The following is a 15,731-nucleotide window of genomic DNA, read 5'->3' on the forward strand; positions in this document are numbered from 1 at the left end:
CAAGGGCCAATAGCGTGTGACATGTAAATTCCGTTTAAAAATTTCCCGGGAAATCTGAGTTTCGCGGGAGGGCTCTTGAGCGCGTAAACCGTATCCCTTCATTCATCAGGCCGTTTCCTGAAGCCATTTCTAGACGAGGGAGACGAGAGTTGCGCTACTTTTTAATCCGTTGCATCTGCCTAAATGCACCATCTTAAGGACAAATACTACACAAAAGTCGATGAATCAGACTCTCATCTTCACTTCTGTCTGATTATTTTTGTATCCACTGCGACGGATTAGCAGCCATAAGGGCTTGAAAGTACGGAGACAAGAAAGGGGTTACCCCGAGTACGCAAGATGAGAAGAGGGATCTCTTCGGCTCCGGACAAAGTGATTTTAGCGGGGGTCGGGGGCTCTCCTCTGGACAATAATATAATCTTAACTACTCTGTCGGATCGTTTAAACCCTGGTCAATCTAACGCTACCTTTTTTCAAATAATTACCACCCCACCACCTTGCAACGTAACACAGACATCAAATGTGTGTTTATCTGAACCTCAGATAAACAACATTTACACAACTCCACAACAAGCTGCAGCAAACGGAGCAGGACAACGACCCGCTCTCGGAAGACCGCCGGTAATAACCCACACGTCTCGTTTTAACACATATACTTCAACTAGCCTAATGTTAGCTTGCTATGCTAGCCGAGCTTGTTGTTCGGGCTGCTAATGTTAGCTGCTTAGCCAGCGAGGTGGCTAACTAACTACCGCTAGCTAAGTTACCCCAAGTGGTTTAGTGAAGTGGTTTGTTGGCTGCAGGGAGTCTAACTCTGAGTTTAAGTTAGTTTTTTGTGCACATAAACGCAGACCTGTCATCTTACGTCGTGCTATGCTAACTTCATGGTGCTTTTGAGTCCCCCTTGCAGCCAGATGGAAATATTGGTAAGATGAGTAAGGTTAGCGTTGGCCTAGTGGCTGCTGTTTGTGTCTTAATTTTGGGGGGTTGGGGGATTGTTGGGCTAGTTGGCTCTTTAGTTAGCGCACATGTAGCTTTTCTTTTAAGCAACGAGTGGTTAAACTTGCAAACTTCTGTTCATATTAGTATCAAGAGGTTTGCTTCAGTTCGACACAACTCGAGTGATATTCCTCTCAGTCGTCTCTGCACATGCAAAGCCAACTTGGATGAAGCTTGAAATGTGTTAGCTTTCAAGGCTAGCAACAGTATTTGGATGGTAAAAATGACTCCTCGTCGACATCCTCGACCTTATTTCTGTGTTTCATGTCCCTGTTATTGTTAATAAAGTGTTAAGGTTGTGGGGCTTTTCATGCCATGTAAAGTGAAACTTGACTTTTGCTTTAGTGCTGACTTGCACGTTTCCTGTACTCTCAACCTTGCACAAACCACACTTAAGTCGTCACAATAGCATTCAGGGTGTTGGTTTTTCTCTGGCTATTTATCTTTTATGAACTAAAGCAGCCCCACAATCCAAGGCTGAAGCCACGAGCATGTAGGGGGGTTGGGGGAGATGTCTGCTGATATAAAATGGCTGACATTTTGACTGTCAACAGAGGGCATATTATTTTCTTACACAACTTGGGCTAAATGAAGTGAACATTTTTAAAAGGTGGTGATAATTGTGCTCAAAATACTAAATATCATGATAGTTTGTTGAATTATCCCCTGCAAGAGGTTTGAGAGGGAAATGCAGTGGACCATCACCCTGGTACTGGTGTGTTACTCCAAGAAACTACAACTGGGTGGGCTCAAGCCCCTCCTGAAGTCCAAGGTTCCACTGATTGAAGAGACTAACTACCAGACCATCATGCTCTTAACACATGAGGATTCAACTTGGTTATGCATAAAGCTTTCAGATTGAGGCCATAGAAACCAAAAACAAGTTTCAAAAATGGTTAAGAAGAAATGCTTCCTCAATTTCTAAAACAATAGTTAACACACTCGCCTCACAAGAACTACATTAGTACAACTGATTTTGACAGGCAGTCATTGTCAATCTAATCGTTGAAGTAACGGGGAATGGTATTGACATTATTTTAGACGATAAGCTCCTGAAAGTAGTTTTCAGAAAGGCGTTCTTGATGGGGTTTGATTAATAAATACACAGACTCTTCTGAAGGTGTCATGTATGTACTTTGAGCTCTGTTGATTTTGTTATGGAGATATCTGGTGCCTATAAACAGGCCTGTATTAGTTTAATCTGGCATAACTATGTAATGTGATCAAACCATTGGGTGTGAGTCACTTTTAAGCAATGTGGGTTTGGTTTGCCCCGGCCAGTGAGTTAAGAAATGTCAGCCATTGGTTTTGTGCCACATCATTAGACTGGCATTTTCTTTCCATGTGATATTGGACTTCAACTGAAGGGACTCTTATCTCTTGAACTTTTATGACACAATATCAACTCCTTATAAAAACTGAAATGGAAAAACAACTCAAGAATGATTTCCTCACCAAACTAATGCCTGAGGAGTTCAGCATTAAAATGTACTAAGTAGCACACAGTTATTACACTTTCGACAGATTTGACACAATATGTAATTTGCATCATGCTTTAGATCACAGGAGATAACAGACACTGGAAAACTATGATAGAAGTAATGATGCATTCATAATCACATATCGGTGGAGCTGGCTTTGAAGTTGGGCTTCTTTGAAAGCAATGTTAACACCCATATTTGTTGTCAACTGTATTTTTTACTTGTCTTAGGCAAAAAGGCGCTTGGCGCTCGATGATTCAGACCACCAGTACCAATCAGAACCAACCAGGACACCGAGAGGCAGAGGAGGTGCTGGGGTGACCAATGGGGCGAGGATAAAGACACCTAGAAGTAAGGAACTCTCCTTCACCCTCCATAAACACTGAAATTTGTTTGATTGTGTAAAAAAAAAAAAAGAAGACATGTTCTGTGTTAAACACAGTGGACATTGTTCTGGTCCAGACATAATCAAGTAAGCCTACCATTCAGTTCTCACTGTTAAGTGGAAGGTTTAACTCTGCTCTTAAAAAAACATAGAAATTGAACACTCATTTAAAATAATTTGCATCAGAATTAATCTGAAAGTCTTAAAACTGTGGACTTAGAAGTAACAGCAACACCTATTGTAAAATCCAGTGAATAGTAATACACACCTTTTATTACCTATTTTTTCTTCTTAAAAGTTGGCTGCGTCTTATACACCGGTGCGACCAATGTACAAGTATAAAGCGCTGTCATTACTTTGGGTGCAGCCACCACCATTACGTACTGCACGCGACTTGACTTGTTTGAAAATTCATCCCCATTCATTGTGTATTGCAAACTGATTGAACACTGTGCTGGGAAACATAGCGACACAGACTAGGCTGGCTGCGCTGCTTTAAACATCTTTTCTCGGTCACAAGCTCATAATCATGCATTTCCAGAAAACAGGGTTATATTGTTCCGTAAATAAACCTTTTTGAGTGCTCTTTTGATTGAATATATTTAAGTTAGAGTGACCAGCGGAGTCGGGCAGAGCGCTCACAATCTAGGGGTCTTATCTCACGACTTTCACTGCAGATTGAGAGCTCAACTACTGTACTGTAGCTAGTAGTAGTGCAGAAAAAGGGACTGTACTAAAAGAGCGACACAGTTGTACAGAAACAGCACGTTGTCGACTTCGGTGAACACAATAAAAATTGTCCCGCAGGAAGACAGTTTAAACTTTTTTTTCTGTTTGAGAGACCTTCAAAAACAGAATGCTTCTCATACACCAGTGCGATTTATATTCCAGATTTCACGGTATTATATTTAGTAATACTTGTGCTTTATATTCTTCCTGTATTTGTTGTGTCAAAAACTAATTTATCATCTGATTTGGCATGGTTTCACACAATACAAAACTTCCTTCCCCATACTGCCTGATTAATTTATTTATATAGTTGTGACAACTCCATGAACACAAAACAAAACGACCCCCCATTATCGTGCCAGATAGCCCCTGTCTCACTATTTAGTCCTTTCAGTTCTATGCTGCATGGTCTTCATATCTTAAATATGACTGGAACTGAAAAAAGAATCATAATTTGTTCATAAGTTATTTTTTCTTTTGCAGTCTAATATGTTGGAGATACCTGAGTGACAATTTTGGACCCTGGTAGCTTGAGATTGCCCTTTTTTCTGTAAATCACAAATTTACAGCTAGTCATGATTGTTCCATTTACTTCCAGTATTTCCTGATTTGGAAAAAGAATGACAGTGACTCAGCTCAACTCAATGTTTCCAATACAAAGACACCACACAAACTTTCTAAAATGAGCACAAAACTGACCACAGAGAGTATTTATTTCTGGTTCTGCAGCAAGTTCGATTGAGCTGATGGGAGAACACAGGATACTATCCGGAGAATTCACCTAGAGCCAATAGCAGTCGGAGTGACGTTTATATACTGTGACTGCTGCATGGTGCTTAGTATATACATGCGACCGCTACGATCTCCGTGCATGTAATTAAACAAATGCATTACGTTTTCTGTTCGTCAGTATGTTGTTCTCCGCTCTTTTGTTGATAGTGTGATTCTGTTGAACTACACGCAGCATTGATATTGAAGTCAAATATTCTCATTATAGCGTTGTATAGCAGACTCTGCTGCTTCGTCTGCTACTTCTGCGTCGTTTTTAACGTCCTGTCTTACCTCAGGAGACCCCCGCACCCCCTCCCGTCTGACAGGGAGGAGCAGTCCTCCTGAAATGATCTAGATGATTTCAGGAGTGCAGATGTGAAAACGGCTTTAGTTTTTTTTTACATATTTAATTTTCTTCACTGGATGGTCACTTGCTGTGTTAAACGTTTTGGTGACTTTGTTAAATGTACTACCAGTGAAGATTCTCAAATTATTATTTATTATAAAAAAAATATCAGGTTTACAGCACAGTGTCTTTTGCTGCATGAATCATTATTAACAGGACAGCATCTCTATCCCTCTCTGTAGCCCTTTTCAGACTTCTTGTCTTTGTACATTCAAATTGATTCCTCAACAGCTTAAAATTTGTGTCCCAGTCTGAATTAGCATTGCATTACGGAGTTGTGGAAGCACACGAAAGCTCCACATACACACACACAGTCAGACATGTTCAAACACAAAGTGGTGCACTGCCCCGCTTGCGCAACTATCTCGCCCTGTAACGTCTCTGTTACTGACTCTGAAGACAATATAGAGGGGTATAGGGGGATCACTTTGGGATCACAGTCATGACAGCAGAGAGAGGAGCAGGGACAAGTAGCTGCTGCTACATCTAACGCGCTTCATACTTGTAGCATAGTTTTATGACTTTTTGATAAAACATTTACCCGCCCTGTGGCGGATAGCCCTCTGAAAAGTACTCGCTTAAAACGGAAAATCTACCCGCATTTGGCACTTGGCGGGTGTTAATTTTGGACCCTGCAAGTGCATAAACAAAAGAAAAGAAAATCATGTGTCAACTACATATGAACTATCCATATGCTTCTTTTATACTGCTACATACAGTACCGGTATGAAAATCTAATGTAGTGCAGTACCCAGTAACTGACGTCCACATGTGTGCAAATGACGTTTTTTAGTCACATAAACGCTGATGCTGTGCCCTTTAACATCTTTTCTCTCTCTTGAATAAAGTTGAAGAGTGACCAGTGGAGTCGGGCAGCACGAATCGGGGGCTATAAATACTTGCCAACTTTCCTTGTAGGCTGAGAGCTCAACTACCGTACTGTCGCTAGTAGGAGTGCAAACGCCACAAAGCGAAAACAGATGGTATTAAAAGAGCGACACAGCTGCTCACAAACTGCACGTTGTGGACTTTGCCTACATGACGATTTATAATGTGTTCAGCAGACAGTTTAAACGTTTTTTCTTTCTGGGAAACCTCCAAAAACCGATTGGTCTTATATACTGGTGCGACTTATATTCAGGATTTTATGGTAGTTAACTGTGATGATTTAAACTGGGGTAGTGCATAATAGTGTAACCTGTTAGCTGCTGTCCCTAGTTTAGTCTTTGAGACCATCCCTTTAAAGGGGACCTTTTTAAACAAGGCTCACCGTGTCCTACTACTTGTTGACTTACGCAAAACTAAGTGATAAAGTCTGCAGGACATGCATCATGCATGATCCTCACATGTAGTCACAGTTTCAAGCAGCACTGGAACAAGGTGCTACTGAAAAAGAGAATGCACACTCGTACTCTCAAAAGGCTGTCTAGCTTTACTGAAGGTGTGCCTCGAGCCCAAGCTGACTTCTGCTTCACAGCAGAAGCATCACATGCATGTCTATAGACAGGTGACATGCAAACTGTGCATGCTCAGTGGTCTATTCCCCCTGTGCTCAAGTGAAGGGCTACGCTAATGTGATATCAAACTGAATCTCCTTTTTTAGAATTGTAAAAAAACAAGATACTGGCATGTTTTCTTCTTCCAATCAAGTAACAAAAGTTACAGCCTTACCTGGTCAAGTTAGTTTTTTCACAATATATATGTTTAAACCATAGATATGCAGCCCTTTAATGTTATTGCATGAATTTCAATGGTCCTACTCTGTATTTAATCATTGCTCTGCTTGCATCATAGCGCCAAAGTCTCCACCAGAGAAAACGCGGTACGACACTTCCCTGGGCCTGTTAACAAAGAAGTTTGTGGAACTCCTCGCTCAGTCTTCAGATGGCGTTCTGGACCTCAATCTTGCCGCTGAGACCTTGCAGGTAATTTCACATTCAAAGTAGTTGAATAGAAAATATAAAGAAGCAACTTAATAATAAATACATTTCTTTAACACTGTAAGTGCTGCTGACAAAACTGTTGAACTATTCTTAATACTGGCAACATTGGGGGGCATCATGAACATCTATAACAATTCAAAGCTTTGATACCGATGTTTGGGATTATTCCCCCCCGCCGCCCCCAACATTTAAATAAACCAATGAAACTTATATCCTCCACCCTCAGGTACAGAAAAGGCGGCTGTATGACATCACCAATGTGCTAGAAGGTATTCACCTCATCAAGAAGAAATCAAAGAACAACATTCAATGGATGTAAGTGGTTCTTCTCTCTACATATCTGGTTTTTCATCTTGTTTCAGAGAACGTTTATTATTCCTGGTGACCCAAGCATCTGTTAAAACTAGTCTTTGTTTAATTCATCCTATCATGAAGAAACTTAAAAATACACTGACATATTCGGTTTCTCATGGTTTTCCTACTTCTCCAGCTTTTCTTGCATTAGTTTCAGTATCCCTCTCTTGTTTTTCAATGAGGGCACCGAGAGCAGACAAATGTCCATAGTTTGAGCTAATTCCTGCACAAGTAAGGAGCAACTATGTTGGTTTCTCATGTTAAAACACCAAGGTTGCAGAGCTGTGTTTGTTGGGAGTCAGAAGTCTTTGTGTGTCTCTCTCAGGTTGGTGTTCAATAAATGTTGTGGTTTTAAAAGTTTTTCTTCAGCAAACAAACTGATAGTATAGAGTGAGAGAGATGATTAACTGAGATGAGCTCTCTGACCTATGAAGAATCTCTAATGCTCCTGTAAACATGTCAACACTGCAGATACACTTGTGCCTTAAATTTAACGGAGGATGTTTGCTGCAGTGTCATTCTCAGATTTGTCTGTAGTTAGTGACGCTGCAATCCGACGTCCATTTCTGGGGCAGAATGTTTATTTTCTACGTCTTACTTCCAGTTTGTGGCCTTGATTCAGTGCTGGTAACTTTTGAGCTGCCTGCTCATTTGTATACATTTTCATTCATGAGGTGCTTTGCATTGACCGTTTATGGTTGAATTTGGGCGTGTAGAGGGCGGCTTATGTAGGCTGAATCACGTGATGAACATGTCTGTTGTTCTATAAAGGGAGCATTGCATGCCGGTGTGTGTATGAATGGTTTTATAAATCTGAATATTTTGGGGTGCATGCCATTTCTGAGTTTTATAAATGAGACCCCTGAGCTGTTTAAATGTTTCTTGGAGGTTTATGAGGATATACAACATTTTGAAGGCCTGGTTTTCCTTTTCTGGGGTGTAAATGATTCAGATAACTCTTAGACAGATGCAATGTTTTAATTCATCTTTCCTTCTGTATTGCAGTAATTAGAAGCCCATTAGTGCCATACAGGGGTTATTTTAGGTTACAAATACAATCCCATCTTTTATTCATATCTGCCTTAATATATGACAAGCAATGGTACGTAAATCTGTTATGAACAAAAAACAACAAAAATTGCATGTAGCTAGTGATTTTATTTGTCAAATGACTGCACCAAATAACAAACAATCATCAGGGTTGAGTGAAACATGTGTAAGCAGAAAGCCTGAGTTATACTCAGCTGCAGCGCGGTATGACAGAAGTGATGTTTATGACGATTCTTTTGGAAATTAAGCGGGGTACAGACTACAAAATAATCCGGCTGATTTTTGCCCAATTTTTATTTCCTCAGTGGGACGTGGCAGTCTCAAGTTTGGAAATGGCCGGCTTGGCGTCTGAGAATTGTGATATCTAACTCAAAATCAACTTGCCTTGTCTTTGATCTTTGATTTTATACACCAATATAATAAAATAATGCTTCTTCCTTTAATACTATATCACAGTATACTGAGATTGACATAAAAGACCAAGAGTTTGTTCTTCAACATTTATCCATCACATCAATCATTTAAATGTATCATATTTCTTTCATATTTACAGTATTCCTAGAATATTCATATTTATTACAATTTATATAAGGTAAACAATATTCACAAGTATTTGAAAAATATCATGAGAAAAAATGTAAAATGAGGTATGGCAGACTTGAACATGTTTATATTTGCCTGAGAAAAAGCCACTGGATGTGTTTACGCTTGTAATGTAACAGTTATGTTATTTCTATCTTACTGGTGGCATGAGTGAAAGAACAAGCCTAATGTTAGATTATTTTAAACGTTTGCACAGTAATTATTGATTAATTAGCAGACCACTTCAGCAGCACTATGCTAATATAAACGAGGTCGTAGTTAGCAATGCTTTAGTTGTCAGCTAATAAAGGACTAGATGGTTTCTCTCATGCCTGCATTGATGATTAAGTATCACTTCAAGAGCCAGGGGTTTCTTCTCCAGAGCTGTGTCTGAATAGTATTGGTTTTATTTCACTCTCACTCACAGGGGCTGCAGTCTGTTGGAGGTAGAGGGAGCACTGAGCCAGAGACAGATACTGACAGCAGAGGTTTCTGCACTGGGAGAAGAAGAGCACAGACTCGAACAACTCATCCAGAAATGCAGCCTGGACATGAGACACGTGAGCGACTTGCAAAGCAACCAGAAATATCCTTTTGATGTGAGCTGACATGTAATATGAAAGTTAAAATGATTCTTTAGTTACTTCTTTTGACTGAGTTTTCATAATTCTCTAGGTAAAAAAAAAAAGAATGAATGGCAGTGTTGATTTTAATTCAGGCTTCTTGTAAAACGTGTCCTTACAGCGCGCAAGTGTTCGATATTGCAGCGCATCGCACACAATCTCTACAATTCCCATTTAACAGATGCATAGGGGACAGTTACCCCCTGCAAACAGTATGACACCTGGTGCTTTTGTACTGATGGTGGAAAAACGTAAGTGTGGTGCTTTATATTGACTAAAATGAAAAGGCTCATCAATAAATGGCTTGCTATTTTTGCCTCACTATTTCCACTTACTAACAAGCTCTGATAAGTGAGAAAAGCAAGAGCAAGTCCCTTACTGAGCTCTCCTTTCTCGTTCATCATCCATGTCTATATAAGTGACAAAAGTAAAATAGAAACAGGGCATCGCGGTTAAAACAGCTTGTCGCTTTGCTTGCAGCTCCCAACACTCAAATAGGAAACGATTGAATCAAGCTGATTTTGTTGCTGACGCTCACTAACTTACATTGCATGTTGTCAGGACACGCTGGAAGGGCTTCAGTTTTTTTGGAACAGCAAAATCAGTTTAAAACATACCAGCTCTTAAGCAGGAGTGTGGTTTTATGACAACATTTTCATGAAACACAGGTCTTGAATATATTGGTGTATAAAACATTGAATGGCTTATTTAGCTTGTAACACTAGTGTGTGTAGTGTGCATTTTTAAGGTTTGTATGAAGCTTCCTTATCTTTTTTTAAGTAATAACAATTACTGACATTGAAGTGCTCTTTCCTTAACCCTTTGTTCTCCACATATGCCTATGTAACATACCAAGACATCAAACAGCTGGGAAATCTCAGAGATCAGACTGTTATTGTTGTCAAAGCGCCCACAGACACCAAACTTGAAGTACCAGACCCAGACGAGGTATGTGTTCATGCACAAAAAAAACACAAGCCATGGCTTCATCGTTGTTGTGATGACACTTCTTATTGGACTGTGATGTGTGTAAATGTGGGTAAATTATCTTGCCAAGAGCCCATTAGTATGGAAACCAAATGTTGGTACAGGACCTTCTAGTCTGGAATGTTATGAATAGTGTTTTTATGTTTGATGCACATGTCCATTTTAAATTCCCAACTTGTTGCACAAAATACACATGAACAAGCAAACTTAAACTTGCAAGTTCCTGCTAATCTGACTGGCTGCCTCATGAATTGTTACAGTACTTCTTAAGACACCAGCTTTGGGCATCAGAAATAGTTAGTCTTTCTTGTAAAGCTTCAATAGATCCTAATTATCCCTCAAATCAAGTGTAATCCTGTTGTTTTTAAATCTGAAATTCCGATGTTTCTCCCCTGTCCAGAGTTTATCCATCCACCTGACCAGCACCAAGGGTGCTATAGAAGTCCTGCTGTGCCCTGATGATGAGAACGACTGCAAGAGTCCAGTAAAACACAGCAACATGGACATCAACGGGAACTCGCCTTTCCTCAAAGTCATTCAAGGTTTGTATGAGTGACTCCCACACACAGCAGCATTATTGACTGTTACTGGAATGTGTAACATACGGCTCTTTCAGAGGAAAACAAACCATAATTTATGAGTATGAAGGTGCAACAAACATTTCAACATGGCTACTTTTTTGGCTTACGAAGTCATGATAGGTAGGAACTTCCTTGGTTATGGTGAGTTAGTAAGTAACTCCATTTTTTATTTTTTCTTCTTCACAGATACTGGCTGCACAACCACTTCTCCCAGTCCCTCGCTGGCTCCACCTCCTTCTTCCGCCGCCGTCTCTGTCACTACTCTCTCCCCCCTCTCATCCCCTTACACCAGTCTTCTACAGCAGACAGAGGATCAGATGCCTTCGGCTCTTGGACCGTTCTTAAACCTTGGCCCCCCTCTTCTGGACCAAGACGACTACCTTTTAGGTTTGGGAGACGACCAGGGAATCAGCGACCTGTTTGACGCCTGTGACTTTGATAAAATGCCCTCTCTTGGCCTGGATGATCTCCTGTGCAGCTAGCATTAGGTAATAGAAACTTCAAATTATGAGCATGGGAGAGAGAGATGGGTAATAAGTCTGGGTTTTGATGCCTGTCACTGTAGATGGTGGGCACCAATTCTTAATAAATGGAAAAGAAACAGAGGGCTTTTTCGGTCCCAGTGGGACTAAAATCCAGGTTTTTTCAAGGTGTGCGAGATAAACAGTTTTGCATGACTTCACACCAAGACACCACTGGTCAGTGCTAACACGTATCTAATTGTCTTTGTCTCAGGCTAAGTTAGGCCCCTGGTGTAGCTTGGGACATCTTAAAGCCTTTGACGTCTGTGTTGGAAAGTATCAATGGTGAGGGGAAGGATATCCACCTGTTGGAGAGATTAACTAAGAAGCAACTTAAAGGAAAACGACCCCACAACACCTGGCATCACCTGGTTATTTGGTAAAGTGAAAATGCACCCGAGATGCACAGATAAGATCCCCCAAAGCCCTCCGTAAAATGGCAGGGTTTTTATTGTTAGAATCTGGGAGGATCCTGTTGCATTCTTAAGTATTTACAGCTTTCCAAGTGAGTTCAGTTGCCTATCCTTCAACATCTCCTAGGAAATGAGATGTGTTGATGCTGACTGTTCTGGGGGCTGAAGGATTCCTTTCTATTTGCATCTTTTCAATCTGCACATGACGGCTCTTTCAGCTGGCTGTTCAATGGGCATTCTGTGTGTCCAAAGTGTAGAGACATTTAGAAATCAGAAGGAGTGTAAGAAGGAAACGGGTAAATATGGGTGCACACCATTATTTAAGACTACAAATGAAAGGTAAGACAGGATGCGCCTCCACAAACACTTGTCAAGCTAGTCATGCTATCTGGCCTCATGTTCAAAACATTAGAAAATATTTTGTACATTTAAGCACTGTTTAGACATATTGTGCATCATAGAAGTTCAAGTACTGTTTTAAGTGCACATGATGTAATTATCTATTTTAAAGAACACAGTTTGGTATGGTGTTTTAAATGTACAAAACATAGAGTTTACCTTATGGCTGGTAATTAGTTTGATCCCCGTGCACATAGTTTCTCTCTTTGCTGTATCTTCTATATTTTTAGTGCAACAGGTTAAACTGTAAAGGGACCTGTTGTTAACCTATTCACCTATCATTATCAACCAGTTATCTACTGGTTAAGTTTGCAATTTCATATTAATTACCCTTACAAAAATGAGAAGTTAAATTAATTTAAAAAAAGCCCCAACATAGAGAAAGTGCCAACAGCACAGAAAAAAAGTCATTATGCCTCTTACCTTAACTCTTACTGGAAATATTTATCAATACCTTGTGAATTCAGGACCCACACTTTTTCTTGATTTTCCCCGTCTATTCAATCTTCATCGGCCAATAGCTGCCATCACCAGACTTCCCCTAATGCCTCAACACTTTGAAGTGCTATTCATAAAAAAAGACTTTGAACCACTGATGACTGCACCGACTGCTTGGTGTGCACTAAAAGAAGTATAGGAGACAAGATCAGAGCATATTTTTCTTTTTAAGGTTGACTAAACGTTGAATTTTTATAGATTTTAAAAACTGTAGAACTAACGATAGATATCACAGTCATCCAAACAACAGGGGGCCCCATGTTGGCAACTAATTTATACTTCAGCATGTAATGAAGGGCTTTTTTTCTTTTTCTAGGTAATAAAAAAAATGAATTTAAAAAAAGGGTAAAAAAGAAAAATGTATGTTTTCTGAAAAAATCAGTGCAACCAAGCTATGTTGCATACAATGCCTGTGAAAACTGTCATCAACTCAGGCGACTGAGACAACTCAACTCGGTGTCTTAAAAGTGTTTGATCAGGACAGGACAGCTAGAGAACCTGCAAACTAAGCTGTGGGGGGGTGTGATATTTTTCTCTAGGTTTATCAAACATCACTTCTTTTCACCTCTGATAGCTTCTGTTCGATTACATCCCTGATAACAAAACACAAACATCTTGTATGAAACCCTGGCTTTTAAACTAGAGACGCCTGCTCCTGCAGGTGGTATTGCTGCTGTTAATGTTGACCCCCACCCGGCTTGATTGATGTGCGCTTGAGTAATTCCGTGTGCAGAGTGTGAGAGATATGTCAAAAGATCCAGCTTGCGAAAGAGTAAGCCTGCCATGTGTAAATTGATGTACAGTTTTCTAAAAATTTTCAGTGCACAAGGTACTGTAGGCTACCTCCCACTAAATGTTGGACAATAGTTATAGGGCATAAATGCCTTAGTGTGTGTGTGTGTGTGCGTTTGTGTGAATCTCTGAATTCCCTTTTGTCATAGAAAAAAAATTAATCTTATATTATTTCTATGTGATGTTGGCTTTTACATCGCACTTTTCTTTACTGATTTGTGCGAGATTTCACTCATGCCCTGAAGTATAAAAGAGTTTGCCTTTGCTCTTCAAACAGTGTCATGCATCTTGAATAAGAACATTTCGGTTGCACAGTTGTTGGAAAGAGAAGTGTACAAATTGAATGCAAATTTGTTTGTTTATTCAACCTGTTTCATAAGTTATTTAGTTTTTTTCTTTTGTCAGTGTTATTTGATAAAATACAGAGCATTGCTTTGATGCAAAATTGAAAGACGCATGCAGTCAATGTTTCATCGGCATCTTATCTGCTTATTCCTGGTGTTTCTGGACATGAGACATTTTTCGATCTCTAAAATCACAGCTGAACCAGGATCAGTGACTGGACTTCTCTGCTGTTTTGTGTAGGAGGCTTTGCTTCTGTGACACTGTGTGTCCGTTTTATGTTGATTTAAGGGAGTCTGTTAAACTTTTTTTTGTTTTTCTTCATTTTTGCCTCCCTTGCTTTGATTGAGAGTATTCAAACATAATTTTGACTTGGCAACAATCCAAGCCCAATACAATAACTGATTCACCCATTGACTTGATTAAAGCTCACATCATAAGTAGAAAGAATTGAATTATTTGGACAGAAATTTTGTGACTCAAAGAACAATTGTCCTATTTATACAAGTTTGCTTTATATGTATTTATCAAAGATTCAAGCCTGATATCTTTTCCATTTGGTTCACTTGCCACAGTTTGGTGGACTAACCTTCAATATTCGATTTTCTGCCATCCTATCTCAAACACTCAGAATCTGGTCACAAAGTTTATCCACTTTTACATAATGGAAACCAAATGTTTCGAAATATTGTCCCTTAGAAGAGAATTTTACAAAAATTCAACCAATTCAATCGCTAGCAACATTACATTCTGAGGATGTTTTAAGAGTGACACTTCACTCATGTTTGATTCTTAAGTGGGATTAGAACTTACAGAAAGTTATCACTAGGCTAAATGTGATATTGATGTAGTCTTCCTGCTATTTTTCTATGCTTATTCTTAAGCTGTTACCAAATACAATGTACTGATCTGTAAAGGTTGTGTAAAAGGTAAACTATTTGGAAGGAGGGAATTGAAAAACAAATTATGATACTGCTGCCTGTTTCCACTGAGGACTGTACAAAATTGCTGTTATTAGACATTACCCTTTTTTGGAGTTTGAATACATGAGTGAAAGTATCATTGTGCTGTTGAATGTTTAAGGTGAACTAATGTGATGAATTTTGATGTGTGTTATTCAGTTATACATTTTTCTTTAACATCTGTTAAATGAGGAATTTTCTGTCGGGGGAGGGGTGGGTGGTCAATGGATCTGTTTTTGTACTATGGGTGTTTGTAATTGAAATTTGAATAAAGGCAATATAAATATAGATTTTTTTTATTTATATCTTTACACACAACAATGCAATGATAAATAACTACAGCAAAACATTTTGGACATAACATTTAAGAGAAGTGCTGTGGGCTTCATTCACCAATATCTTAGTGAGGGAAAAATGATCAGAAAAGGGCACGTTCATTGGTCACAGACTCGTTTGCTCCTTTTTTTTTGTTGAGATGAATACTTATGCCCTATAGTTGAAAGCTTGTGCTCATTGGTCCTTATTAAGACAGGTACAGCTGCTGCCATTCCCTATGCAGGGCATAATACTGCAGATGTACACAGAAATTAAAAAATGGTCAGCAATGTTTAAACTAAAAATATTGACAGTGGAGCTAAGGATGCAAGGAGGGGGCTCAGGAAATGTGATTATTTTTGCAACATCTTTGCACCCAGGTCCTCATCAACTGTCCCATGTCTGATATCAGATGTAGGCTACTGGATAAACAAAACTGAATAGTTCACATGCACACAGGTAGTTTAAACACTGGCCACAGTTTCTGAGACACTTCACTTTCACAGGGTGAAAAATATCCATAAAAAACATACGTATGGATAGAAACCTGTATATATTTATAAATTATGATTTCCTTTACTGAAACCAATACCAAACC

The 15,731-nt window shown here is 39.4% G+C and overlaps 1 protein-coding gene across 1 annotated transcript; it reads left to right on the plus strand.

Moving 5' to 3' along the window:
* Positions 1–93: 93 nt before the first annotated feature.
* Positions 94–15,106, plus strand: LOC132984240 (transcription factor E2F3-like). Its single transcript, XM_061050984.1, has 8 exons — positions 94–621; positions 2,711–2,831; positions 6,566–6,696; positions 6,941–7,029; positions 9,128–9,286; positions 10,157–10,271; positions 10,711–10,852; positions 11,078–15,106. Exons 1-8 carry the CDS (start codon positions 340–342, stop codon positions 11,371–11,373), a joined length of 1,335 nt encoding a protein of 444 aa, XP_060906967.1. The 5' UTR covers positions 94–339; the 3' UTR covers positions 11,374–15,106.
* The last annotated feature ends 625 nt before the right edge of the window (positions 15,107–15,731 follow it).

This window comes from Labrus mixtus, chromosome 11 (genome assembly GCF_963584025.1).
Source record: "Labrus mixtus chromosome 11, fLabMix1.1, whole genome shotgun sequence".
NCBI classification, from domain to species: domain Eukaryota; kingdom Metazoa; phylum Chordata; class Actinopteri; order Labriformes; family Labridae; genus Labrus; species Labrus mixtus.

Excerpts from the sequence above, each read along its gene's own strand:
- LOC132984240 (XM_061050984.1), top strand. The coding sequence starts at position 340 with ATGAGAAGAGGGATCTCTTCGGCTCCGGACAAAGTGATTTTAGCGGGG. Across the intron at positions 2,832-6,565 it reads GAGGATAAAGACACCTAGAA|CGCCAAAGTCTCCACCAGAG; the intron begins GTAAGGAACTCT and ends CTTGCATCATAG. Across the intron at positions 7,030-9,127 it reads AAGAACAACATTCAATGGAT|GGGCTGCAGTCTGTTGGAGG; the intron begins GTAAGTGGTTCT and ends TCTCACTCACAG.